This window comes from Bufo bufo, chromosome 7 (assembly GCF_905171765.1).
Source record: "Bufo bufo chromosome 7, aBufBuf1.1, whole genome shotgun sequence".
NCBI classification, from domain to species: Eukaryota; Metazoa; Chordata; class Amphibia; order Anura; family Bufonidae; genus Bufo; species Bufo bufo.
The window spans coordinates 989,442-1,016,749 of record NC_053395.1 but is presented as its reverse complement, the minus strand read 5'-3'; the positions used below and the strand labels follow the sequence as shown (position 1 = coordinate 1,016,749).

Genomic DNA, 27,308 nt, shown 5'->3' with positions numbered 1-27,308 from the left:
CCCCATATACCTGTATGCAACACCGACACCACCCCATATACCTGTATACAACACCGACACCACCCCATATACCTGTATGCAACACAGACACCACCCCATATACCTGTATGCAACACCGACACCACCCCATATACCTGTATGCAACACCGACACCACCCCATATACCTGTATACAACACAGACACCACCCCATATACCTGTATACAACACCGACACCACCCCATATACCTGTATGCAACACCGACACCACCCCATATACCTGTATGCAACACCGACACCACCCCATATACCTGTATGCAACACCGACACCACCCCATATACCTGTATACAACACCGACACCACCCCATATACCTGTATACAACACCGACACCACCCCATATACCTGTATACAACACCGACACCACCCCATATACCTGTATGCAACACCGACACCACCCCATATACCTGTATACAACACAGACACCACCCCATATACCTGTATACAACACAGACACCACCCCATATACCTGTATACAACACCGACACCACCCCATATACCTGTATGCAACACCGACACCACCCCATATACCTGTATACAACACCGACACCACCCCATATACCTGTATACAACACCGACACCACCCCATATACCTGTATACAACACCGACACCACCCCATATACCTGTATGCAACACCGACACCACCCCATATACCTGTATACAACACCGACACCACCCCATATACCTGTGTACAACACCGACACCACCCCATATACCTGTATACAACACAGACACCACCCCATATACCTGTATACAACACAGACACCACCCCATATACCTGTATACAACACCGACACCACCCCATATACCTGTATACAACACAGACACCACCCCATATACCTGTATACAACACAGACACCACCCCATATACCTGTATGCAACACCGACACCACCCCATATACCTGTATACAACACCGACACCACCCCATATACCTGTATACAACACAGACACCACCCCATATACCTGTATACAACACCGACACCACCCCATATACCTGTATGCAACACCGACACCACCCCATATACCTGTAAAAAACACCGACACCACCCCATATACCTGTATGCAACACCGACACCACCCCATATACCTGTATGCAACACCGACACCACCCCATATACCTGTATACAACACCGACACCACCCCATATACCTGTATGCAACACAGACACCACCCCATATACCTGTATGCAACACCGACACCACCCCATATACCTGTATGCAACACCGACACCACCCCATATACCTGTATACAACACAGACACCACCCCATATACCTGTATACAACACCGACACCACCCCATATACCTGTATACAACACCGACACCACCCCATATACCTGTGTACAACACAGACACCACCCCATATACCTGTATACAACACTGTTATCACCGCATATACCTGTATACAACACTGACACCACCCCATATACCTGTATACAACACCGACACCACCCCATATACCTGTATGCAACACTGACACCACCCCATATACCTGTATACAACACAGACACCACCCCATATACCTGTATACAACACAGACACCACCCCATATACCTGTATATTGAATAAATTTGATTACCGAAATGTATCTTTCCCTGAACAATCAGACTAATTAACCCCCCTATAAAGGAGGGCACACCCACTAGGCAGATATGTTTTTTCCAAGCAATGTCTTTTTCAGGGAGGGATGTTTTTCCCTTTTCACACCATTCTTTGTAAACCCTAGAAATGGTTGTGCGTGAAAATCCCAGTAACTGAGCAGATTGTGAAATACTCAGACCGGCCCGTCTGGCACCAACAACCATGCCACGCTCAAAATTGCTTAAATCACCTTTCTTTCCCATTCTGACATTCAGTTTGGAGTTCAGGAGATTGTCTTGACCAGGACCTCACCCCCGAAATGCATCGAAGCAACTGCCATGTGATTGGTTGACTAGATAATCGCATTAATGAGAAATAGAACAGGTGTTCCTAATAATTCTTTAGGTGAGTGTATATAGCAATGTCTATTTCAGGGAGGGATGTATAGAGGGTATATACAGTGATATCTAGAGCGATGTCTATTTCATGGAGGGATATTAGGGTTAGGGTTTGGACTCAAGGAAAGATACTTTGTTAAGCAAATTTAGACTTTCCTTATTGTCCTTCAGGCAGCACAACACAAAGGGATCTGAAAATCCGTATTAACCGGGGGGTAGAAAACGCAGCCTTAATGAGCACTTGTCTGTCAAAGGCTGAATCGCAAGCACCAGATACATCCAGCTTGTAATGTTTTATGACGACCATGGAGAAGACCATGGAGAAGACCAATGAGATCCAATGCCATTTTTTCTTGCCCAAGCGACTAAGTGGACAGGGTTGGGTGTGCTGTAGCTCCACCTGGTAACTGGAGTACCTGAGATTTAGAAGTGCAACGTGCCGCCCCATTGCGTCCTAGGTTTAGTGGAAGGCCAAGTGGTGTAGTGCGGCCTATATGTCTCTTTATGTGTCACGGTGCTCCTACCTGGACACAGCAGGACCCCAGGCTTTGGCTCCATAGCATTAAAAAGGGGAATAATTTAGGAATGAAGGAAAATTAACTTGAGTCCAGACCTTGTTGTGAAGTTTAACTTGGCTTTCTTTCTCTGTGCTTCACTAAACTCTGCTTAAAGGGAACCTGTCACCTCAAAACTGCATCTACACCCGCCAGCAGGACCTCATAGCAGCCCGCAGCCTGTTAATAATCATCTGTTTCATCCTGTTGTCCGAGGCTGCATAAGTTAAAAAAAACGCCGTTTTATTCTCCATCAGCGCTATAGTGCCAACCAGCTTGAAGTCAAGGTAGCCAGGCCCCCTAGCCGTCCCCTCTTGCCTGAGAGGGACAGCCTGCAGTGCGGCCGCACTTTCCCAAGTCTTGCGCATGCGCGGTGCGCTCTGTAGTAATGCGAACAATTTCCTCTGACTGTTACTTCATTCAGGTGATCTCGGCTCCAACATGGAGTCTAAAATGGAACAAACCAGAACTGCCACCCCTCCTTCTGGTAGCCAGCAGAACTGGCCCACTTCTGCTCAAAAGGGGGAAAATGGAATGGTAAGTTCCATTCTATCTAAGTATAGCTTTGCCATATACGCTGCCACCTGCTGGTGAACCAGGCATATTACATGAACAAAACAGTTTCATAGCATTATTAGAAATGTAGAGGACCTGGACAAAAATACATAGGATGGCATTTAGGTTAGACAGTAGCTGGGTGTAGAAGAGGTAACACCACTCCGGGGTGTTACAGAAGCAGACTTTATAGTATTCTTGATCTAAGCAGTGTAGCCTTGCTGGCTTTTATACTTCTCTATAAACAGCCGGTCAGCCGACCTAAAGGACCCCAGTTCTCCAATGACCAGTAGATGAAGCTTGTCTTGTTCAGCTGATTGAGGATTCTGATGAATTTCATAACTTACATCCAGGTCCTCCACACTGTGCATTACTAATGTCATGTAACTGTTCATGTAATGTGCCTGGTTCACCAGCAGGCGGCAGCAAATACGGCAGAGCTACAGTTGGATAGAATGAAACCTTCCATTCCATTCTAACCCCCCCCCCCCCCCCCTCTGGAGAGAGGTGGGCGAGTCCTACTTCCTGCAGGAAGGGTGGACCAGAAGTTCTAGTCAGTCTAGCTTACCCCCAGCAAAGGGAAGGGTGTGCAGGGGCACGTCTCTGCTGTAGGTGCCCACGCCAGCCAGAGCACCCTAAGCTCTGCTGGCCATGGAGGCCAAAGCGTAAAGCCTCAGGAGCCAGGAGGAAAGTTCCCTGGCATAACTTAGAGTCAGACTACAGAGACAAAGTGCAGATTACAGAGGAAGCCAAGTTACCTATTTAGCTTATCAGTACAGCAGAGAGAGAGAAAGCAAGCAGAGTTATTGAAGAAGCCTGACAGTTTAATGCTAAAGCCTGCTGGAACCAAGACAAAGCCTGAAACTGTTTAGAGAAACATTTATTCAAGTAAAGCTGCTGTTCAACTACATACAAGGTCTGGACTCAAGTTATTCTATTATCCCTCAATTATTCCCCCTATTTATTGCTTTTAAGCCAAAGCCTGGGGTCCCTCGGTATCCAGGTAGGAGCACCGTGACACACATGAAGAGACATTTTAGGTCACACTATACCACTCGGCATTCCTACACCTGGGTCGCGTTATCGGAGGGCCCTAGGGGGAGGTGCCTGTTGCAATTGGCGTCACAAAAAGGTTTTACTTGCGTGCTTTTATGCTACAGGCCTATAGATTTACAGAGAACCCCATGAAAAATGACTTTACTACGATTATTGCGGAGCGACAGGCGCAGAAAGTGCGCACCGGCTACCAAGGGGTTAATCCGCCATCTTTGCCTGTGATGGCGTATGTTTTTATTGTACCTCAAGAGCAGGAAAACAGGGAAACGCCCAGCCCAAGAGCGGGAAGCGACAGCCCTGCCCACTGGGAACTGCCCAGTGCAAATGTACAGAGTAAAGACTCCTCCTCCTTTACCAGTGTGTGCTAGAGAGACAGAAGACGGCAAGGTGGCGCGTCCTCTGCGGCCCAACTGGGGTGAAATGGTGTGGGGAAGCGACGATCCTGAAATGCAGGCTGCCCTACAGGAGATATGATTATCGCAATTACAGTAAAACCCGAGGCAAGGGTCTGAGGCGTCTGCCGCGCCAGCTGGTGCGGTGGAGGCGGCTGGAGTGTCCATTCCACTGCCCAGGAAGAGCGGTTCCTTCTCTCAGCTGAACCCGATGGTCCCAAGAGAGGTTACAGCATAGGCCCAGACCATGTGGGAGTACAAGAAGGCCATTGAGGACTGGGTGGTTTGTGGGCCGCAGATCTGTGAAACGCCCCTACCCTCCCCAGGCACAGCTTGTAGACGGGGGACCATGTGGAGTACACCCCCATGGACTCCCGCTAGGGACCATTCGCTGCTGGGGTGACCCTCCTTTCCAATCCCCTCGTCCCGTTGCCTGTACCTGAGTGCTGGCAGGAGGATCCAGCTGCCGCAGACCGCGGAGGGAGTCCTCCGTTTCGGCCGGCCGGAGCTTCTGATCCCGGGTCCCCCGCCTCCAACTGTCTGGTTGGGAAGCTTGTTAGCAGCCGCATTTTCTTACAATCCAACCGTGGTAAATTACCAGTTAACGTGGAAGATGTTATCGGCTGTGGCAAGAAAACCAAGACCTCCATCACCGCCGTTGGAGATCCCTTGGCCGCAGCCCCTACAGCCAGAGATCCTGAGCTCCCCTGCCCTGGCAGGAGGTACAGCACGTCCAAAGAAAAGGTAGCTGCAGCCATACCCAGTGTGACCACCCATAGCCAGTGTGACCACCCTCCACCAGAGGTCAGTGGAGCTCCACCACAGCTGCCAGTTTGGCTTACAAGAGGCAGGAGCGCCCTCTTATGTCCATTTAGTAGCTCAAGCAGCGAAGAGGACTTCAGGAACCTCCTCTAAGGAGCCCCTCCATTGGATCCTGAAGAAAACCATGGACTAATGGGAGCCACATCGTGGACTGGACTTAACGGGTGAGGACGTATTGGCCCGTTTTATGTTTTGTTGCCCCGTTTGTTCCTCACCTAGATGGACAGGTTTGTCAGGACTCCCCCCATCTGCAGAAACATTACAAGTTGCGCACGTCTGCGCACAATTCCTTCCCCCCCCCCCCCCTTCTCAGGGTAAGCGAGAGCCCCTTTTGCCCAAAGGGTTCTCATTACCATTGCTGCTATTTCCCCTTATATCCATGTGGATTACAAATATTGACATTACCGCCTCATCTGGATTACAAAGGACTTTTGCACTACTTGTTCCAGTTTGGTGCACTTGATCCACCAGCACTACAGGGAAAGACTCTACTGGGAATTTAATTGCACTATTCTACTGCATCATATATTTGCCCTGTGTTTTTGCACTAACCCTTTTAAAGTTTCAGCAACGTTGAAGTATTTAGCCCATTGTATGTTCTCTCTTACAGGTACCGCCATGTGACCAAGTATGCACTTTATGTAGTTTGCCAGATAGCTAGCAACTTACTTTATTGCTCATATGGACTGCCTCTGAGGAGGTCAATATACATCACAAGCAGGTCTAACACCGTCGAGGGTAACTGCTAATATGCGTTTAGAGGGATTAACCCTCGTGGGAGTTCTGGGAGAGAACCGGCTCCTCCTCCTACTTTGGTGTGTCCTAAGGCTTAGTGCGCAGCCTTATGGATATGTATGTTTAGCTACCTGTTTAGTCATCGAGGTGACCGTGCAAAAAGCTTTTTATAAGGCCTTGGTGCTAGGAAGGGATTACAGAATGAAGCCACCCTTCTATTTGCGGGTGTTTCATAGTATCATGGAGGGATTACAGTACATGACACCCCCGCGCTCCATATACGACTCTGGCCCAGTCCTGTGTGGAGTATTTCAGCGCTTAGTGCAGTATCTTTTTTGGTTCGCTGGTTATACCGAGAGGGCAAACTGTGAATAGACACCCTACTCATACGGGCAGGAACCTAGTGGTAGCCGTCTCTATGTCAGTCTATGTATGTTCTTATGCTGCACTTTAACTTTTCCTTGGGTACCTTAGAGCTCAATCTAAGCACAAGTCGAAGATGGTTTTAGGTAAGGGGGAATCTAACACCCCAGAGTGGTGTTACCGCTACTGCATTATTGGTCTAACCTCATGTGATCTCATGCATTTATTCCAGGTCCTCCACACTGTGCATTACTAATGTTATGTAACTGTTCATGTAATGTGCCTGGTTCACCAGAAGGTGGCAGCAAATATGGCAGAGCTACAGTTGGATAGAATGAAACCTTCCATTCCATTCTACCCCCCCCCCCCCCGCCCCCCCTCTGGAGAGAGGTGGGCGAGTCCTACTTCCTGCAGGAAGGGTGGGGCAGAAGTTCTAGTCAGTCTAGCTTACCCCCAGCGAAGGGAAGGGTGTGCAGGGGCACGTCTCTATACCACTTGGCATTCCTACACCTGGGTCGCGTTATATAGAGGGCCCTAGGGGGAGGCGCCTGTTGCACATGCGTGACATCTGTCAGACCCTCTTCTGTCCCTGGGGGCAAGACTTCCTATAGAAGAGGCTCTGTACAGTGCTGCTGCCTCAGAGCTATTCCTGGCAGTGCTGGGGTTAATGAGGACAAGACTGTGCATGGGGGGGATTGGACCTGGGTGCAGCTGTGGGCTGGCTGGTGCGTGGCCCTGCACTCGTGGACCCAAGGCACAGGAGGGGTCTGTGGTGGGGGATGAATGTCTGCAACTTCTCCAAAACTCTCAGCATCCCCTGGGGCAGAGAGGAGGAGAAGTGCTCTAGTTTCTGCCTGTCTGTCCGAGGAGGGACCACCACGTATAGTCACAAGCAGTCTGCACTGGGCCACGCCTCTAACTCTACCCAACACATAACTATACACCTAATCCCACCCAGTCCCCTAAATGCCCCCATGTAGTAATCATTCCCCCTTTATGCAACCACACAGTAGTTATGACCAGATATGTGCCCCTCACAGTAGTTATGGCCAGATATGTGCCCCTCACAGTAGTTATGCTAGATATGTGCCCCTCACAGTAGTTATGGCCAGATATGTGCCCCTCACAGTAGTTATACCAGATATGTGCCCCTCACAGTAGTTATACCAGATATGTGCCCCTCACAGTAGTTATGGCCAGATATGTGCCCCTCACAGTAGTTATACCAGATATGTGCCCCTCACAGTAGTTATGTCCAGATATTTGCCCCTCACAGTAGTTATACCAGATATGTGCCCCTCACAGTAGTTATGCTAGATATGTGCCCCTCACAGTAGTTATGCTAGATATGTGCCCCTCACAGTAGTTATGGCCAGATATGTGCCCCTCACAGTAGTTATGGCCAGATATGTGCCCCTCACAGTAGTTATACTAGAAAGGTGCCCCTCACAGTAGTTATGGCCAGATATGTGCCCCTCACAGTAGTTATGGCCAGATATGTGCCCCTCACAGTAGTTATACTAGAAAGGTGCCCCTCACAGTAGTTATACCAGATATGTGCCCCTCACAGTAGTTATGGCCAGATATGTGCCCCTCACAGTAGTTATGGCCAGATATGTGCCCCTCACAGTAGTTATGGCCAGATATGTGCCCCTCACAGTAGTTATACCAGATATGTGCCCCTCACAGTAGTTATACCAGATATGTGCCCCCTCACAGTAGTTATACCAGATATGTGCCCCTCACAGTAGTTATGTCCAGATATGTGCCCCCTCACAGTAGTTATGTCCAGATATGTGCCCCCTCACAGTAGTTATGCTATATATGTGCCCCTCACAGTAGTTATGGCCAGATATGTGCCCCCTCACAGTAGTTATACCAGATATGTGCCCCCTCACAGTAGTTATACCAGATATGTGCCCCCTCACAGTAGTTATACCAGATATGTGCCCCTCGCAGTAGTTATGTCCAGATATGTGCCCCCTCACAGTAGTTATACCAGATATGTGCCCCCTCACAGTAGTTATACCAGATATGTGCCCCCTCACAGTAGTTATACCAGATATGTGCCCCCTCACAGTAGTTATACCAGATATGTGCCCCCTCACAGTAGTTATACCAGATATGTGCCCCCTCACAGTAGTTATACCAGATATGTGCCCCCTCACAGTAGTTATACCAGATATGTGCCCCCTCACAATAGTTATGCCAGATATGTGCCCCCTCACAGTAGTTATACCAGATATGTGCCCCCTCACAGTAGTTATACCAGATATGTGCCCCCTCACAGTAGTTATACCAGATATGTGCCCCCTCACAATAGTTATGCCAGATATGTGCCCCTCACAGTAGTTATGACCAGATATGTGCCCCTCACAGTAGTTATGACCAGATATGTGCCCCCTCACAGTAGTTATGACCAGATATGTGCCCCCTCACAGTAGTTATGTCCAGATATGTGCCCCCTCACAATAGTTATGCCAGATATGTGCCCCTCACAGTAGTTATGACCAGATATGTGCCCCCTCACAGTAGTTATGACCAGATATGTGCCCCCTCATAATAGTTATGTCCAGATATGTGCCCCCTCACAGTAGTTATGACCAGATATGTGCCCCTCACAGTAGTTATGTCCAGATATGTGCCCCCTTACAATAGTTATGCCAGATATGTGCCCCTCACAGTAGTTATGACCAGATATGTGCCCCCTCACAGTAGTTATGACCAGATATGTGCCCCCTCATAATAGTTATGTCCAGATATGTGCCCCCTCACAGTAGTTATGACCAGATATGTGCCCCTCACAGTAGTTATGTCCAGATATGTGCCCCCTCACAGTAGTTATGGTCAAATATTTGCCCCTCACAGTAGTTATGGTCAAATATTTGCCCCTCACAGTAGTTATGTCCAGATATGTGCCCCTTCACAGTAGTTATGGTCAGATATTTGCCCCCTCACAGTAGTTATGCCCAGATATGTGCCCCTCACAGTAGTTATGACCAGATATGTGCCCCCTCATAATAGTTATGTCCAGATATGTGCCCCCTCACAGTAGTTATGTCCAGATATGTCCCCCCTCACAGTAGTTATGTCCAGATATGTTCCCCCCACAGTAGTTGTACCAGATATGTACCCCTTGCTGTAGTTATGGCCAGATACAGTTGCAAGAAAAAGTATGTGAACCCTTTGGAATGATATCGATTTCTGCACAAATTGGTCATAAAATGTGATCTGATCTTCATCTCAGTCACAACAATACACAATCACAGTCTGCTTAAACTAATAACACACAAAGAGTTAAATGTTACCATGTTTTTATTGAACACACCATGTAAACATTCACAGTGCAGGTGGAAACGTATGTGAACCCTTGGATTTAATAATTGGTTGAACCTCCTTTGGCAGCAATAACTTCCACCAAACGTTTCCTGTAGTTGCAGATCAGACACAACGGTCAGGAGTAATTCTTGGCCATTCCTCTTTACAGAACTGTTTCAGTTCAGCAATATTCTTGGGATGTCTGGTGTGAATCGCTTTCTTGAGGTCATGCCCCAGCATCTCATTCGGGTTGAGGTCAGGACTCTGACTGGGCCACTCCAGAAGGCGGATTTTCTTCTGTTTAAGCCATTCTGTTGTTGATTTACTTCTATGCTTTGGGTCGTTGTCCTGTTGCAACACCCATCTTCTGTTGAGCTTCAGCTGGTGGACAGATGGCCTTAAGTTCTCCTGCAAAATGTCTTGATAAACTTGGGAATTCATTTTTCCTTCGATGATAGCAATCCGTCCAGGCCCTGACGCAGCAAAGCAGCCCCAAACCATGATACCCCCACCACCATACTTAACAGTTGGGAGGAGGTTTTGAGGTTGGTGTGCTGTGCCTCTTTTTCTCCACACATAGTGTTGTTTGTTTCTTCCAAACAACTCCACTTTGGTTTCATCTGTCCACAGAATATTTTGCCAGTACTGCTGTGGAACATTCAGGTGCTCTTCTGCAAACTGTAAACGTGCAGCAATGTTTTTTTGGACAGCAGTGGTTTCTTCTGTGGTATCCTCCCATGAAATCCATTCTTGTTCAGTGTTTTACGTATCGTAGATTTGCTAACAGGGATGTTAGCATATGCCAGAGACTTTTGTAAGTCTTTAGCTGACACTCTAGGATTCTTTTTCACCTCATTGAGCAGTCTGCGCTGTGCTCTTGCAGTCATCTTTACAGGACGGCCGCTCCTAGGGAGAGTAGCAGCAGTGCTGAACTTTCTCCATTTATAGACAATTTGTCTTACCGTGGACTGATGAACAGCAAGGCTTTTGGAGATACTTTTATAACCCTTTCCAGCTTTATGCAAGTCAACAATTCTTAATCGTAGGTCTTCTGAGAGCTCTTTTGTGCGAGGCATCATTCACATCAGGCAATGCTTCTTGTGAAAAGCAAACCCAGAACTGGTGTGTGTTTTTTATAGGGCAGGTCAGCTGTAACCAACACCTCCAATCTCATCTCATTGATTGGACTTCAGTTGGCTGACACCTCACTCCAATTAGCTCTTGGAGATGTCATTAGTCTAGGGGTTCACATACTTTTTCCACCTGCACTGTGAATGTTTACATGGTGTGTTCAATAAAAACATGGTAATATTTAACTCTTTGTGGGTTATTAGTTTAAGCAGACTGTGATTGTCTATTGTTGTGACTTAGATGAAGATCAGATCACATTTTATGACCAATTTGTGCAGAAATCCATATATTTCCAAAGGGTTCACATACTTTTTCTTGCAACTGTATGTGCCCCTCACAGTAGTTATACCAGAGATGTGCCCCTCTCAGTAGTTACGGCCAGATATGTGCCCCTCACAGTAGTTGTTACCAGACATGTGCCTCCTCAGAGTAATATCCCTAGATATGTGCCCCTCACAGTAATTATGTCCAGATATGTGCCCCTCACAGTAGTTATACCAGATATGTGCCCCTCACAGTAGTTGTTACCAGACATGTGCCTCCTCAGAGTAATATCCCTAGATATGTGCCCCTCACAGTAGTTATGTCCAGATATGTGCCCCTCACAGTAGTTATACCAGATATGTGCCCCTCACAGTAGTTGTTACCAGACATGTGCCTCCTCAGAGTAATATCCCTAGATATGTGCCCCTCACAGTAGTTATGTCCAGATATGTGCCCCTCACAGTAGTTATACCAGATATGTGCCCCTCACAGTAGTTATACCAGATATGTGCCTCCTCAGAGTAATATCCCTAGATATGTGCCCCTCACAGTAGTTATGTCCAGATATGTGCCCCTCACAGTAGTTATACCAGATATGTGCCCCTCACAGTAGTTATGACCAGATATGTGCCCCTCACAGTAGTTATGACCAGATATGTGCCCCTCACAGTAGTTATAACAGATATGTGCCCCTCACAGTAGTTATACCAGATATGTGCCCCTCACAGTAGTTATGACCAGATATGTGCCCCTCTCAGTAGTTATGGCCAGATATGTGCCCCTCTCAGTAGTTATGGCCAGATATGTGCCCCTCACAGTAGTTATGACCAGATATGTGCCCCTCACAGTAATTATGGTCAGATATGTGCCCCCTGACAGTAATATGCCCAATAATTTGCCCCTGACAGTGATATGCCCATTAAATTACCTCTATGACAATAGCTGTGCCCACTGACAGTAATATTCCCAGTAAAATGTCCCTTTCACAGGCAGTAAACATAATAAACTCCACATACTCACCCTGTTCACCAGCGGCAGCAGCATGACACTTGGAGCTCCTGGCCGGCCCCGCTCCTTGCCAAGCCCCTACCCAGACCTGCAGGGGGGAGGAATTATGGAGCAGGGAGCCAAAGGATTGCTTTTGCTTTATCATTACAGGCAGCTGTCTCTGCTTCCTATGGACACAGGGACATCTACCAGAGAGCGGGACATACCTCCCCTGTACTGGGACCACGGTACAGCCACTCAAATCCGGGACTGTCCCGCAGGATATGGGGTGGTTGGGAGGTATGTCTTAATGTCAGTTTTGATATCCGTCAGTTCGGTGAGAACTGGGCGTAGGGCTTGGGAGAGAGTTGTCTTGAAGAAGGTGTTAGATATAGATGCCAAGTCTAGTTCCCCCGACTCACTGGGTTTTTCACTGAGCTGATCAGAGTCATCAGCGCTCTCGGCTGCACCTAAGTCTCTAGGCGCCATCTTGGGAGGCTTCGGCTTTGAGCTTAAAGTCTTTTGTTGGAGGAATTTATGTAGATTTGATGGGTTTTTGGGTGCTGTTGTGCTGTTGTGGGACTTTTGTGGAGGAGCTAAGCTCTCATGCGTCTTCATCCATCAGCGGCCAGGCTCTGCCCCCTTCAGCCACTATTCTGATGCTGCCACCCTCCTGATGCCACACACCTGCTGCCATGTTCTTCTACTGACACCCACCATCTTGTGCTGTCACTTTCACTGCTGTTGCTCCTCATGGTGTTGCCACCCTGGTCAGTTTTGGCCCCGTGACTGCCCAAATAAGTGAAGTGCAGTAATTCTAAGAGCGACGCCTGTCATCTGTGTGTGATACGGACTCACAGTATTATTTCACTACCACAGCAGACTCCCTATGTGTGTTACTGCAAGGCACAGTGTTCTACACCGCTATACAGGCACAGTGTTCTACACCGCTATACAGGCACAGTGTTCTACACCACTATACAGGCACAGTGTTCTACACCGCTATACAGGCACAGTGTTCTACATCGCTATACAGGCACAGTGTTCTACACCGCTATACAGGCACAGTGTTCTACACCTCTATACAGGCACAGTGTTCTACACCGCTATACAGGCACAGTGTTCTACACCGCTATACAGGCACAGTGTTCTACACCGCTATACAGGCACAGTGTTCTACACCGCTATACAGGCACAGTGTTCTACATCGCTATACAGGCACAGTGTTCTACACCGCTATACAGGCACAGTGTTCTACACCGCTATACAGGCACAGTGTTCTACACCGCTATACAGGCACAGTGTTCTACACCGCTATACAGGCACAGTGTTCTACACCGCTATACAGGCACAGTGTTCTACACCGCTATACAGGCACAGTGTTCTACACCTCTATACAGGCACAGTGTTCTACACCGCTATACAGGCACAGTGTTCTACACCACTATACAGGAACAGTGTTCTACACCGCTATACAGGCACAGTGTTCTACACCGCTATACAGGCACAGTGTTCTACACCACTATACAGGCACAGTGTTCTACACCACTATACAGGCACAGTGTTCTACACCGCTATACAGGCACAGTGTTCTACACCGCTATACAGGCACAGTGTTCTACCGCTATAAAGGCACAGTGTTCTACACCGCTATACAGGCACAGTGTTCTACCGCTATAAAGGCACAGTGTTCTACACCGCTATAAAGGCACAGTGTTCTACACCCCTATACAGGCACAGTGTTCTACACCACTATAGAGGCACAGTGTTCTACACCGCTATAAAGGCACAGTGTTCTACACCACTATACAGGCACAGTGTTCTACACCGCTATACAGGCACAGTGTTCTACACCGCTATACAGGCACAGTGTTCTACACCTCTATACAGGCACAGTGTTCTACACCGCTATACAGGCACAGTGTTCTACACCACTATACAGGCACAGTGTTCTACACCGCTATACAGGCACAGTGTTCTACACCGCTATACAGGCACAGTGTTCTACACTGCTATACAGGCACAGTGTTCTACACCGCTATACAGGCACAGTGCTCTACACCACTATACAGGCACAGTGTTCTACACCGCTATATAGGCACAGTGTTCTACACCACTATACAGGCACAGTGTTCTACACCGCTATACAGGCACAGTGCTCTACACCACTATACAGGCACAGTGTTCTACACCGCTATACAGGCACAGTGCTCTACACCACTATACAGGCTCTCTGCAGACAGGAAATAGCTGGTTTATAACACAATTAGTCACTAATAAATTTGGATTGAATCGAATCTTTTTGGAAAATTCGCTCATCTCTACTCACTACTATATCTTATCGATATCAATTTGATGGTGATTTTTCACCCCTCCACTCCCTGTGTAGGGCCCTGGAGCAGAGGTACTGTGAAGTCTGGACATTTCCCCTGTTTTCCCTATGCAAAATTATAAACGTCTTACTTTATTTTACTTGAAAAGGTTAACTTGCAATGTTTATTACTTGTAACTGCATTTTATATGTTGTGATATATATCCTGTTCATTATTACTGTATTTACAAGGCTCTGTGGAAAGGGTTAATGAATACTGAGAGACTGTTAGGTCTTTGAATGAGAAGCTGGTAATTTTCCACAGCTGCCATAGGGTTTAAAGAAGAACATGTTTTGGAGGGAAAAAGCCAGACACTGTTACCACCAAAACCAGACAGACTGACCTTATGAATATCTGGTTTTGCTCTGTTGTTATGTCTGGAAACTTGTTTTTGTCTGGAAAACCTGCTGTGTCATTGCCATTGAGTATCACTCAAGCTGTAATATAAGTCTATGACAGACGGAAAGTGTTAGGCTACAGTCTGGGGTACTCAACTGGTGGACCGCGGTCCGAATCCGGCCCGTGGTTGCCAGCTGTCCGGACCCCTGCATACACCCGGGTGCCAGCATTCAGGGGTGCCACAGTCCAGAAGCAATGAGCGCTTCCATCAATACAGATGGAAGTGCTCATTGCTGGAGCGCAGGGAGCTGGGTACTGTCACTCACCACACAGCTCCCCTCCGTGCCTCCCCTCCTTCAGGCCGGCAGCACTCTGAATGGTGAAGCAGGAAGACTTCTCTCTGCTCCCCCATTCAGCCTGCAGGCACAGATAGCGCAGCCGGCTTGTGTGGGCGGAGCCCACAGTCCAAAAATCAGCATAAGCTCCACCCACACAGTGCTGCAGAGCGATCTGTGTCTGCAGGGGAGAGAGGACTGTGAGCTTCAGGATCAGGACAAGGTGACTAGATACTGTGTTTTTTTTTTTTTGTAACACAGAGTGGGTAAAATGGGCATTTCTACTCTGGAGGGGGCACAATGGGCATTGCGAATGTGAAGGGGCACAATGGGCATTTCTACTCTGGAGGGGGCACAATGGGCATTGCAAATGTGAAGGGGCACAATGGACATTTCTACTTTGGGGGCACAATGGGCATTTCTTCTCTGGGTGGGCACAATGGGCATTTCTACTCTGGGTGAGCACAATGGGCATTTCTACTTTGGAGGGGGCACAGTGGGCATTTCTTCTATGAAGAGGGCACAATAGGCATTTTTTACTCTGGAGGGGGCACAATGGGCATTTCTACTATGGAAGGGGCACAGTGCACATAGGGCAATACTACTATGAAGGGGGCACAGAGGGCAATATTACTGTGAAGGGGGCACAATGGGCATTACTAGCACAGAAGGCATTACTACTATTAAGGGGGCACAATGAGGTTTTCTACTATGGAGGGGGCACAGAGGGCATTACTACTATTAAGGGGGGTACAATGGGCATTATTACTATTAAGGGGGCACAATGGGCATTACTACTATTAAGGGGGCACAATGGGGATTTCTATTATGGAGGGGGTACAGAGAGCATTATTACTATGAAGGGGCACAATGGGCATTATTACTGTGAAGGGGGCACAATGGGAATTATTACTGTGAAGGGGGCACAGTGGGAATTATTACTGTGAAGGGGGCCCAATGGGCATTTATACTATGGAGAGGGCACAATGGGCATTTTTTACTCTGGAGGGGGCACAATGGGCATTGCTAATGTGAAGGGGGCACTGTGGCGAAAATAACCTTGCCACTGGGTTTTGGAGGGGCCTTGTTTGCCAGTCTCAGGATTATGGCCCATATACTAACTTTGAAGGAGAAGACATACCGGCCGCGCAGCCTAAAATCTGTGGAACAGTTTTGGGCAGGAAAGCTGTGGCGAAACCAACCTCGCCACTGGGTTTTGGAGAGGCCTGGCTGCTGGCCTCTTGCCCCAGGATTATGGGCCATATACTAACTTTTAAACCCCTGAACCTATTCAAGTGAATTTTGGATAGGTTTGTCCCCAAGTTATACTGTTTAAATTGATGTAAGTTATATGTATGGCCAATGTAAACTCACAAAGTTGTAACAATTTATAATAAGTGTAACTTGTCAGCTTGGGAGGAATATGCTGGGTGTGTTTCTATTGTGCCATTGTGTGTTTAAATGGTGATGTCTGTCCTGTTATATCCACATGTGTATTGATGATTTCTCTTTGTCTTGAGAGATAATTGGATTACGCCTCGGGTGTCTCCAGGGCAGAGAGGAGGAAACCATGATGCATTGTGGGGATGTATTGTCTCTGTGTATCCTACAGTGCTGCATATCTGTCCTATGTCACAGTCTTCATTCTGGTCCCCTAGGGGCGTGTACACCAGATGGGCTTGGTTGTTTTATACCTCCCTGTGGGCAGACCTGTAATTGCAACAACTGTAATAAAAACCAGGCTGGGTGTGCCAGCACCTCAGACCACTGCTTGACCCTCAACACGGAGCCTTGTCTCGTTATTGGGGGGATCCGCTGTATGCTGTTAGAGACTGATTGCCAGGAGAGTAAGCTGATTCCTGTTCGTCTGCTAGCAGCTATTCGTGAGGTTCCAGTTTGGAGTGCTACTTTGTATCCAGTTCGGGGATTTGGTGTTCTGCAGTAGCTGGGCCTGTCTCTCAGAAAGGGGCATATCGCCTAAACGGACTTTAACCCCTTGTCTGCGGAAACGGTCTGTTACATTGGTGGCAAGCAGCGGGATCGTTCCTACAGCCAGAAGGACAGCTACAGGAGACACCATTTCTTTGGATTTTACAACTTAAGGGCAACGCATGTCTCAGTACAGCGACCCTAAAAGCACCAGGATGGAACCAGCAGTGGAGTACAGATATTCTGTGGAGGAATTTGACCGCATGATGTGGTTGCGGCTGAACTTCTTCGGACCCAATCCAACTGAGAAATACGTGAAGTTCGTGAGGAGTCTAGTGTTCAAGACCCTACTATACCGGGCAGAAGGGGACGGTCAGCTGCCACGTTGGGTGGACCTCCATCGGAAGTTACAGTTGCGGGACAGAGAGAGCTCAGTCTCCCCTCCCCAGCGGCAGAGTGTCCAGCAGGGAATTGGGAGCCCAGTCTCCATTCCCCAGCGGCAGTGTGAATTGCAGGGAATTGGGAGCCCAGTCTCCATTCCCCAGCGGCAGTGTGAATTGCAGGGAATTGGGAGCCCAGTCTCCATTCCCCAGCGGCAGTGTGAAGTGCAGGGAGAGGAGAGCAGTGTCCTCCCTCCCCAGCGGCAGGCTGAGTTACAGGGGGCAGGGGTAGTTGTTCCTGCCCCCCAGCAGCAGAGTGATATGCCGGGAAGGCAGTGTGAAATGCAGGCAGAGGAGAGCAGCGTCCTCCCTCCCCAGCGGCAGGCTGAGTTACAGGGGGCAGAGGTAGTTGTTCCTGCCCCCCAGCAGCAGAGTGATATGCCGGGAAGGCAGTGTGAAGTGCAGGGAGAGGAGAGCAGCGTCCTCCCTCCCCAGCGGCAGGCTGAGTTACAGGGGGCAGAGGTAGTTGTTTCTGCCCCTCAGCAGCAGAGTGATTTTTTGGGAATTGGGAGCCCAGTCTCCATTCCCCAGCAGCAGGACACTGTATTGGGAGCGGAGACGGTCGGTCGCCCTCCCCAGCGGCTGGAAGTATGTATGGGAGAGGAGCTCGTTGTTACCCCCTCTCCCCAGCGGCAGCTTAACGCACCAGGGAGAGACAGTAACCCCCACAACAGTGCAGATGGGACCGTGGTCTCTGCACTTACAGCACAGGGGGTAGAGACAGTCGGTCTCCCCCTCCAACAACCAGACTCTAAGCCAGGGAGCAACACAGAGACCGGGAGTACCAGCTTCCAACATAACCTTGGTGGACTCACTGGACAGAGACAGGCTACCAAATGCAACAGGTCCAGTATTGGGTTGTGGGTGGGCTGCCAGACTAACTCAGGTACCGACCGGCGTGAGGTCAGGTATCTGGTTAGTCTTCCCTGGGGGGGGGGGGGAGATGTGTGGCGAAACCAACCTCGCCACTGGGTTTTGGAGAGGCCTGGCTGCTGGCCTCTTGCCTCAGGATTATGGCCCATACTAACTTTTAAACCCCTGAACCTATTCAAGTGAATTTTGGATAGGTTTGTCCCCAAGTTATACTGTTTAAATTGATGTAAGTTATATGTATGGCCAATGTAAACTCACAAAGTTGTAACAATTTATAATAAGTGTAACTTGTCAGCTTGGGAGGAATATGCTGGGTGTGTTTCTATTGTGCCATTGTCCCATTGTGTGTTTAAATGGTGATGTCTGTCCTGTTATATCCACATGTGTATTGATGATTTCTCTTTGTCTTGAGAGATAATTGGATTACGCCTCGGGTGTCTCCAGGGCAGAGAGGAGGAAACCATGATGCATTGTGGGGATGTGTTGTCTCTGTGTATCCTACAGTGCTGCATATCTGTCCTATGTCACAGTCTTCATTCTGGTCCCCTAGGGGCGTGTACACCAGATGGGCTTGGTTGTTTTATACCTCTCTGTGGGCGGACCTGTATTTGCAAACAACTGTAATAAAAACCAGGCTGGGTGTGCCAGGACCTCAGACCACTGCTTGACCCTCAACACGGAGCCTTGTCTCGTTATTGGGGGGATCCGCTGTATGCTGTTAGAGACTGATTGCCAGGAGTGTAAGCTGATTCCTGTTCGTCTGCTAGCAGCTATTCGTGAGGTTCCAGTTTGGAGTGCTACTTTGTATCCAGTTCGGGAGTTGGTGTTCTGCAGTAGCTGTGCCTGTCTCTCAGAAAAGGGCACATCGCCTAAACGGATTTTAACCCCTTGTCTGCTGAAACGGTCCGTTACACTAATAACTTAGAGATGTTTAGCAAATACATTTTGTACAAAATTATTTGAGCCCGTCTGCCGACCGCCAAGGCGACCTCTATAAGACGGGTCCTAACACTAAAACTCACCTGTTGGGTGCCATAACTGTGACCATGGATCCAGAGAGTGCAGGTCCCACATGCATGCTGGGCCCCCTTGATTTACGTCTGTGTGGAGCCAAAATGGCCTTCTTTGAATCCAGGGGCTACAAGTACCAGCATGCATGCTGAGCAGACTATAGACTCTATCTAATTAAAATCAGCCTGGGAGGCAGGGGAGGGGTAGGAGGGAGTGCACGACCCAGCATATAGGAGTCAGCCACTACTCCTATATATAACACTAGAAACACAGAAGGGCTCATCCCAATACGCAGGTGCACGTTGCTTGTGGCTGCAAATATACATCTGACAAACACAAGGTGCAACAGCCAAAAGTAGAGTACAAAAGTATATTACATTGCAAATACTATGCTAATAACTTAGAGATGCTTAGCAAATACATTTTGTACAAAATAGGATTACCAGTGAACTTATTACTTATGCCATATAAAACGCTTCTTATTGATGAACTGTACCAACTGTTGAGAGACTACTGGAGTTCCCTGCAGCAGAGTGCCCCGGAAGATCTCATGCTGTCTTCCCATCCACTGCACTGCCAACCCCAAGGGACTACTATCCTCGGCACCTCATTCACTAGTACGTTCACGCCGGAAATAATCCTTAGGCAGCCGTGGCACGCTGCAATAGTGATTGTTCAATGTGACCTCTCGGGATCGTGGCCTGACTGGGGATGTGAGTGGACGTGCAGAGCTGAACAGGGGGTGTGGCCTGACTGAGGATGTGAGTGGACGTGCAGAGCTGAACTCCCGGCTGAACAGGGGGTGTGGCCTGACTGGGGATGTGAGTGGAGGTGCAGAGCTGAGCTCCCGGCTGAACAGGGGGGTGTGGCCTGACTGGGGATGTGAGTGGACGTGCAGAGCTGAGCTCCCGGCTGAACAGGGGGTGTGGCCTGACTGGGGATGTGAGTGGACGTGCAGAGCTGAGCTCCCGGCTGAACAGGGGGTGTGGCCTGACTGGGGATGTGAGTGGACGTGCAGAGCTGAACTCCCGGCTGAACAGGGGGTGTGGCCTGACTGAGGATGTGAGTGGACGTGCAGAGCTGAACTACCGCTGAACAGGGGGTGTGGCCTGACTGAGGATGTGAGTGGATGTGCAGAGCTGAACTCCCGGCTGAACAGGGGGTGTGGCCTGACTGAGGATGTGAGTGGACGTGCAGAGCTGAACTCCCGGCTGAACAGGGGGTGTGGCCTGACTGAGGATGTGAGTGGACGTGCAGAGCTGAACTCCCGGCTGAACAGGGGGTGTGGCCTGACTGAGGATGTGAGTGGACGTGCAGAGCTGAGCTCCCGGCTGAACAGGGGGTGTGGCCTGACTGAGGATGTGAGTGGACGTGCAGAGCTGAACTCCCGGCTGAACAGGGGGTGTGGCCTGACTGAGGATGTGAGTGGACGTGCAGAGCTGAACTCCCGGCTGAACAGGGGGTGTGGCCTGACTGAGGATGTGAGTGGACGTGCAGAGCTGAGCTCCCGGCTGAACAGGGGGTGTGGTCGGGGCTGCGAGACCTTATGGACTAGACACCAGTGGCTCTATGTGTATGGCCGAGGCGAGGTGCTTACAGACCTGTACTGCTATGGTTTAAAAGCATAAATGGCTACCCTTAGAATAATGGCCTGGAATGTGAGGGGCTGAACTAACCTGCTAAACGCAACGCCGTCTTTTATGCCTTGCAAACGTATCAACCGGCAATTCTGTGCCTCTCAGAAACTCATCTCACTTCTGAGAGAAGACATCTTATTCACAAGGCTTGGGTGGCCCAGAAGTTTCATTCCTCCTACTCCACGCAATCGAGAGGGGAGAGCGTGTTGGTGCATAGCAATGTTCCCGTTATATGGAGGGAGGTGCATGTGGAAGAGGAGCGTCGCTTTATATGTATTAACTGCTCTGTGCTTCATTACCAAATGATTCTAGTGGCCGTTTATATACCTCCCCCAAAAGTATTATCCTTCACTTCCAAATTTCCAGACCTGCCAGTTCTCATAATTGGTGATTTTAACATGTTCTTGGACAAATCCCTAGATAAATTCCAATCTGATAGTGGGGCCTCCAGCCCTTCTCTATCCTCATTAGCCAAGACGCTCGCTGAAGTAGACTTGTATGATTTGTGGAGGTCCAGAAATCCGGGTGTGAAGCAATACTCCTACTACTCGTCACCACATAGTTCTCTTTCTAGGATAGATCTGGCTGAGGGATCTAAGGTCCAGGATGTTAGGTACGTACCCCGCAGTATTTCTGACCACTCCCCGTTACTGGTAGTACTGGATTTAGGGAGAGAGCTATTGGGTCCGAGACAACCATGGCGACTAAACCCTGTTTGGATCCAGTTAGTTGATACTGGTACTGTGGTATCTGCTGCTCTGACGGACTTTGACCAATAATGAAGGTTCAGCTGGTCGCTCCATTATCTGGGATACAATGGAAGCTTATATTAGAGGGACATACATTAAACGGATTAGTTCCCATAAAAGCAGGGCACTTACCACAGAACTGCTGGATAGAGTTCAGACTACGGAGGTAAGTACATCTCTGACCCTTCCTAGAAAATTCCTCGCACTGGACGGAGGCGCAAAAGCTACTGAAGGAACATTTGATTAGTAGGGCTGGGGACAAACAATTATTTAAGACTCCACATTATTTTTGGAAGGGGAATGTACGGGCCACCTACTAGCCTCTATTATTAGGACCCAATCGGGCCCCTCTTGTGTATTGGGAATCGGTAATACGCTGGGCGTACAGGTATCGGGAGATGATAAGATAATGAGCATAGTCCATGAGCTCTATGCAGAGTCTATAAGTCCAGACTAAATACCTGCACCATATCCAGATGCCCGACCTGTCTGATGATCGGAGGTCATCACTAGATGGGGACATTGGAAGAGATGGGGCTGGCGGTGCAGTCGCTTCCTAACGGAAAAGCACCTGGGGGAGATGGTCTGCCTGGGGAATTCTACAGAAAACATCAAGAAGTTTTGCTCCGGCATCTCCTCCAGGTGTTTAGTGAATCTTCTAGGACAGGTGCTTCACCTCGCTCTATGAGAGAAGCATTGGTGGTGGTGAGGATCCCTAAACCAGATAAGGATCCCAATCTGGTGGATTCATATAGACCCATCTCACTCTTAACAGTAGATAGAAAAGTGTTGGCCAAGGTACTTGCTAATGGGCTCCTGAATGTTATCTCCCACATTATCCATGAAGATCAGTGCGGGTTTATGCCAGGAAATTCCACATCATTAAACCTTAGGCGTCTGTTCCTCAATATTCAGGATGGGACGTGGGATGCCCTGCGGTGGTCTCTTTAGACGCTGCAAAGGCCTTTGATAGTGTTGAATGGGAATACTTATGGGCGGTTATGGCAAAACTAGGATTCGGCCCTGGATACATTAATTGGGTAAAATTGCTCTATAGTCAACCGAGAGCCAGGCTGCGAATAAACGGCAAGCTATCCCCGATGATGACACTGGAGAGAGGCACCGGGCAGGATGCCCTTGGTCACCCCTCCTGTTTGCCATTGCTATAGAGCCCCTGGCTTGTATTTTGCGTTCCACGCCACTGATTCGAGGTCTGGAGAGGGGGACGGTGGAGGAACGAGTCTCGCTGTATGCGGACGATATGTTCTTATATGTGGGTGATCTGACCTCATCAATAGATCCCATTATATCGTTAATCTCAGACTTTGGAAAACAGTCTGGTTTATTAATCAATCGGAATAAGTCGGTCATTCTTCTGCTGCCCCCGGAATCTCTTTGCTTAGATCATGTTAACCTGAAAGTGGTCTCCTCCTTTAACTAGTCACTATTTCAGTACAGCCCCGATCTTATGTAGTGAACAACCTGGTACCACTAATGGACAGAAAGCGGCCACCTGGCATCAGCTTCCATCGTCCATGATAGGTAGAGGTAGTCTCCTCAAGATGATCTGGATGCCGCAATAGCTCTACATCCTGCTGCATCTCCAGTATGGATTCCCATGCATTATTATTATAAGTTACAGAGATATTTGCATCCTTGTTATGGAAAAATAAAAATAGTAGAATCCGATATGAAACATTACAGCGTGGTAAAGAAGCGGGGGGACTGGCGTTACCTAACCCCTTCATATATTTCTTAGCAGCTCAGTTGCAACACCTTAAGGGCTGGGGGTCCCTGAGAGCGATGGGAAGATGTGGGGAATTGGTGAAGGGGGCATCTGGGGTCTGCCCGCCTATTTCCATTATGGAGAAAGATTTCCCGGACTCTTGTAAACCCCTCCCAGTAGTGGGATTAATGAGGGGGTCTGGGGGAAGGTTAGGGACATTCTGGGTGTTCACTATTGGACCCGTCTCCTGTTTGGAATAACCCTCATTTAATAGAATTGTCCAAACTGCAGGCATTTTCTGATTGGGAAGGTAAAGGACTATGGAATTTAGGTCAACTATATTCTCAAGGTATCCGAAAACAATGTGCACAACTTGTCCCTGAATATGGCCTAGTGTCTGCCCATTTCTGTAAATCCCCTCAGTTGGGGCACGCTATCAGTTCGCAGGATACAGTGCGCCCCTACAATTTGTATCACATCCTTAAATAACTGATCGAACCAGGTCCTGTAGAAGGAGCTATTTCAGAGGCTTATAATACTTTGCTATATGAGCAGCTGAGAAAATATCTGCTCAAAGTGAAGTTGGAGAGGGATGTGGCCCCATCTCAGACAGCCAATGGGAAGAAGTCCTACCCTATCCCCTAGCGAAGCGGCTAGAAATACACAGGGTATATAGAACTCCAGTCTTCTTATGGAAGGTGGGATGTCGCTCCAAGTGTCCGAGATGTGGGGAGGAAGGGGCCGGAGTGCTCCATATGCTGTGGAATTGCAGTGCGCTACGGGGCTATTGGACGGATATCATCAATTTATTAAACAAAATGTATAGCGCTAATTATAAACTGGATCCTGGGAGGGGAGTTTGGTTGTTGGATCTTTATGTTAAGGATCCTGTTTATTGTCTATCCGGTTTTGTACAAGGAGTAGTTTTGCACTGGGTTGAACATAATATATGACACAAGAATTTAGTAAAATGTTTATTTTTACTAAATAATAAAAATGTATCTGATTTTAAAAAAACACGTGCCCTCTCGAGGGGTCCCAGAGCATGCCCACCGCACGCTCCTATAAGCCTTAGTGAATGGTTGTGGCTTCTGTAAATCTCTGCACCGACCGTTCACCGCTCATTCAAGATGGCTGCCCCCATAATCGTATATGTCAAATAGAGTCTTTGTAATCAGAAAGTAAAAGGAGATTTAATTAGTAAAAGAATATAGAAAGCAGTGATACAACCACGTAAAACCGGAGACTAAGGAAGGAGCGATGAATTCTGCTCTCTGATAGTTTAATGTTCGAAGTCCAGAAGCTCCAGGAACCATCAGGCCGCGTATCTCATGTATAAGGGGGTTCTAGATCCCACAGATAGAAGGAGGTCTTAGATTGTGACATAAGTGGTCTAGGTGGAGCGGACCTGTTATCCGGCTGCCATTACTGGGGACATCGGAGTTGGTGAGGGGCTCAGTCATTGAACATTGGATGTCAGTGGCTTCTGCGGCTCCATCAGACGAGCAGAGACTTCAGCCGTCTCTCGCTTTGGAGAAGTGAGCCGTTGGGTGTCACTGGATGGAACGTCCTCCATCATCCGGTCCTTGTATCTCTTGAAAAAACCGCACTAACAGGTGATAGGGGACAACAAAATACATCATATACTGCACATATAATGTCATAAAGTACGCCATACACGGCACCGCCCTATAATAACACCATCCCCTGTACAGTACACCGTACACCCTGATATGGGTCATCTAATACACTGCACCACCCTCATATAATACACCGTAGACCGCACCGCCCTCATATAATACACCGTAGACCGCACCACCCTCATATAATACACCGTAGACCGCACCACCCTCATAATACACCGTAGACCGCACCACCCTCATATAATACACCACAGACCGCACCACCCTCATATAATACACCACAGACCGCACCACCCTCATATAATACACCGTAGACCGCACCACCCCCATATAATACACCACAGACCGCACCACCCTCATATAATACACCGTAGACCGCACCACCCCCATATAATACACCACAGACCGCACCGCCCTCATATAATACACCGTAGACCACACCACCCTCATATAATACACCGTAGACCGCACCACCCTCATATAGTAGACCGCACCACCCTCATATAATACACCGTAGACCGCACCACCCTCATATAATACACCGTAGACCGCACCACCTCCATATAGTACACCGTAGACCGCACCACCCTCATATAATACACCGTAGACCGCACCACCCTCATATAATACACCGTAGACCACCCCCTCGAACATTCTAGAACAATCTTTACTTCTTTAATACTCGTGATTGTTACACATGACCCATATATAGACTATGTAGGACCTCCGCACCTTATAGAGCAGGAAGGAGATGAGCGCCATCATTATTATCCCTCCGACCGCGCCCCCAACAAAGTATTCTGTGTAATCTGGGAGCACCAGGATCTCTACTTCTGTCACCACCTGCAGATCATAGAAGAAGAGAACATACAGATATGGTGGAGATGTAATGGCCGTTCTGATTATTATACATTCTAATCACAGAAGAGGCACTGCGCAGGGCAGGACTACGTGTGGTGGAGGCTCCAGGGCGTGTGCGCCGCGTGTGCCCTCCTTCTAATCCGGCCCTGGTTGCATTAGTATCTGATAAATACTATACCTGTGCAGTATGATACATGTTCCCCGTGTCGCTGTGATAACGGAGCTGATTGTACTGGACGGTCACTGCACTGCGCACCTTCACCGAGCTCGCTACCTGGAAGGCACAAACTAGGTCACCGGCTCCGTCCCATCACGGCAGACACCCAGCACTACATTCTGCATCCAACGGTGCTCGCCCCCGTACGAGGTGTAATACAGATATATAGTGTATACAGCCGTGTACTGACATGTGAGGTACGAGGTATAATACAGATATATAGTATATACAGCCGTGTACTGACATGTGAGGTACGAGGTATAATACAGATATATAGTATATACAGCAGTGTACTGATATGTGAGGTATGAGGTATAATAGAAGCAGTGTGTACAGATATATAGTATATACAGCAGTGTACTGATATGTGAGGTATGAGGTATAATATATGCAGTGTACAGATATATAGTATATACAGCAGTGTACTGATATGTGAGGTATGAGGTATAATAGATGCAGTGTACAGATATATAGTATATACAGCAGTGTACTGACATGTGAGGTACAAGGTATAATAGATGCAGTGTGTACAGATATATAGTATATACAGCAGTGTACTGATATGTGAGGTATGAGGTATAATAGATGCAGGGTGTACAGATGTATAGTATATACAGCAGTGTACTGATATGTGAGGTACAAGGTATAATAGATGCAGTGTGTACAGATGTATAGTATATACAGCAGTGTACTGACATGTGAGGTACGAGGTATAATACAGATATATAGTATATACAGCAGTGTACTGATATGTGAGGTACGAGGTATAATACAGATATATAGTATATACAGCCGTGTACTGACATGTGAGGTACGAGGTATAATACAGATATATAGTATATACAGCCGTGTACTGACATGTGAGGTACGAGGTATAATACAGATATATAGTATATACAGCAGTGTACTGATATGTGAGGTATGAGGTATAATAGAAGCAGTGTGTACAGATATATAGTATATACAGCAGTGTACTGATATGT

General features: G+C 48.2%; 2 protein-coding genes across 3 annotated transcripts in view; both read right to left on the bottom strand.

Annotated features, from left to right (window-relative positions):
- LOC121008516 (TBC1 domain family member 10B-like) overlaps nt 1–27,308 on the bottom strand; it is a 959,042-nt gene that overhangs the window by 699,396 nt on the left and 232,338 nt on the right. The gene's annotated exons all lie outside the window — the stretch shown is intronic.
- Nucleotides 24,885–27,308, bottom strand: part of LOC121008517 (integrin alpha-L-like) — a 163,085-nt gene continuing 160,661 nt past the window's right edge. For both annotated transcript variants that reach the window (XM_040441123.1, XM_040441124.1), the window contains exons 28-30: nt 26,287–26,382; nt 25,980–26,090; nt 24,885–25,213 (exon numbers count right to left, since the gene is read on the bottom strand). In XM_040441123.1, the coding sequence (XP_040297057.1) occupies nt 25,064–25,213; nt 25,980–26,090; nt 26,287–26,382 (357 nt within the window). In that variant the 3' untranslated portion in view covers nt 24,885–25,063. The remainder of the gene's footprint in view (nt 25,214–25,979; nt 26,091–26,286; nt 26,383–27,308) is intronic.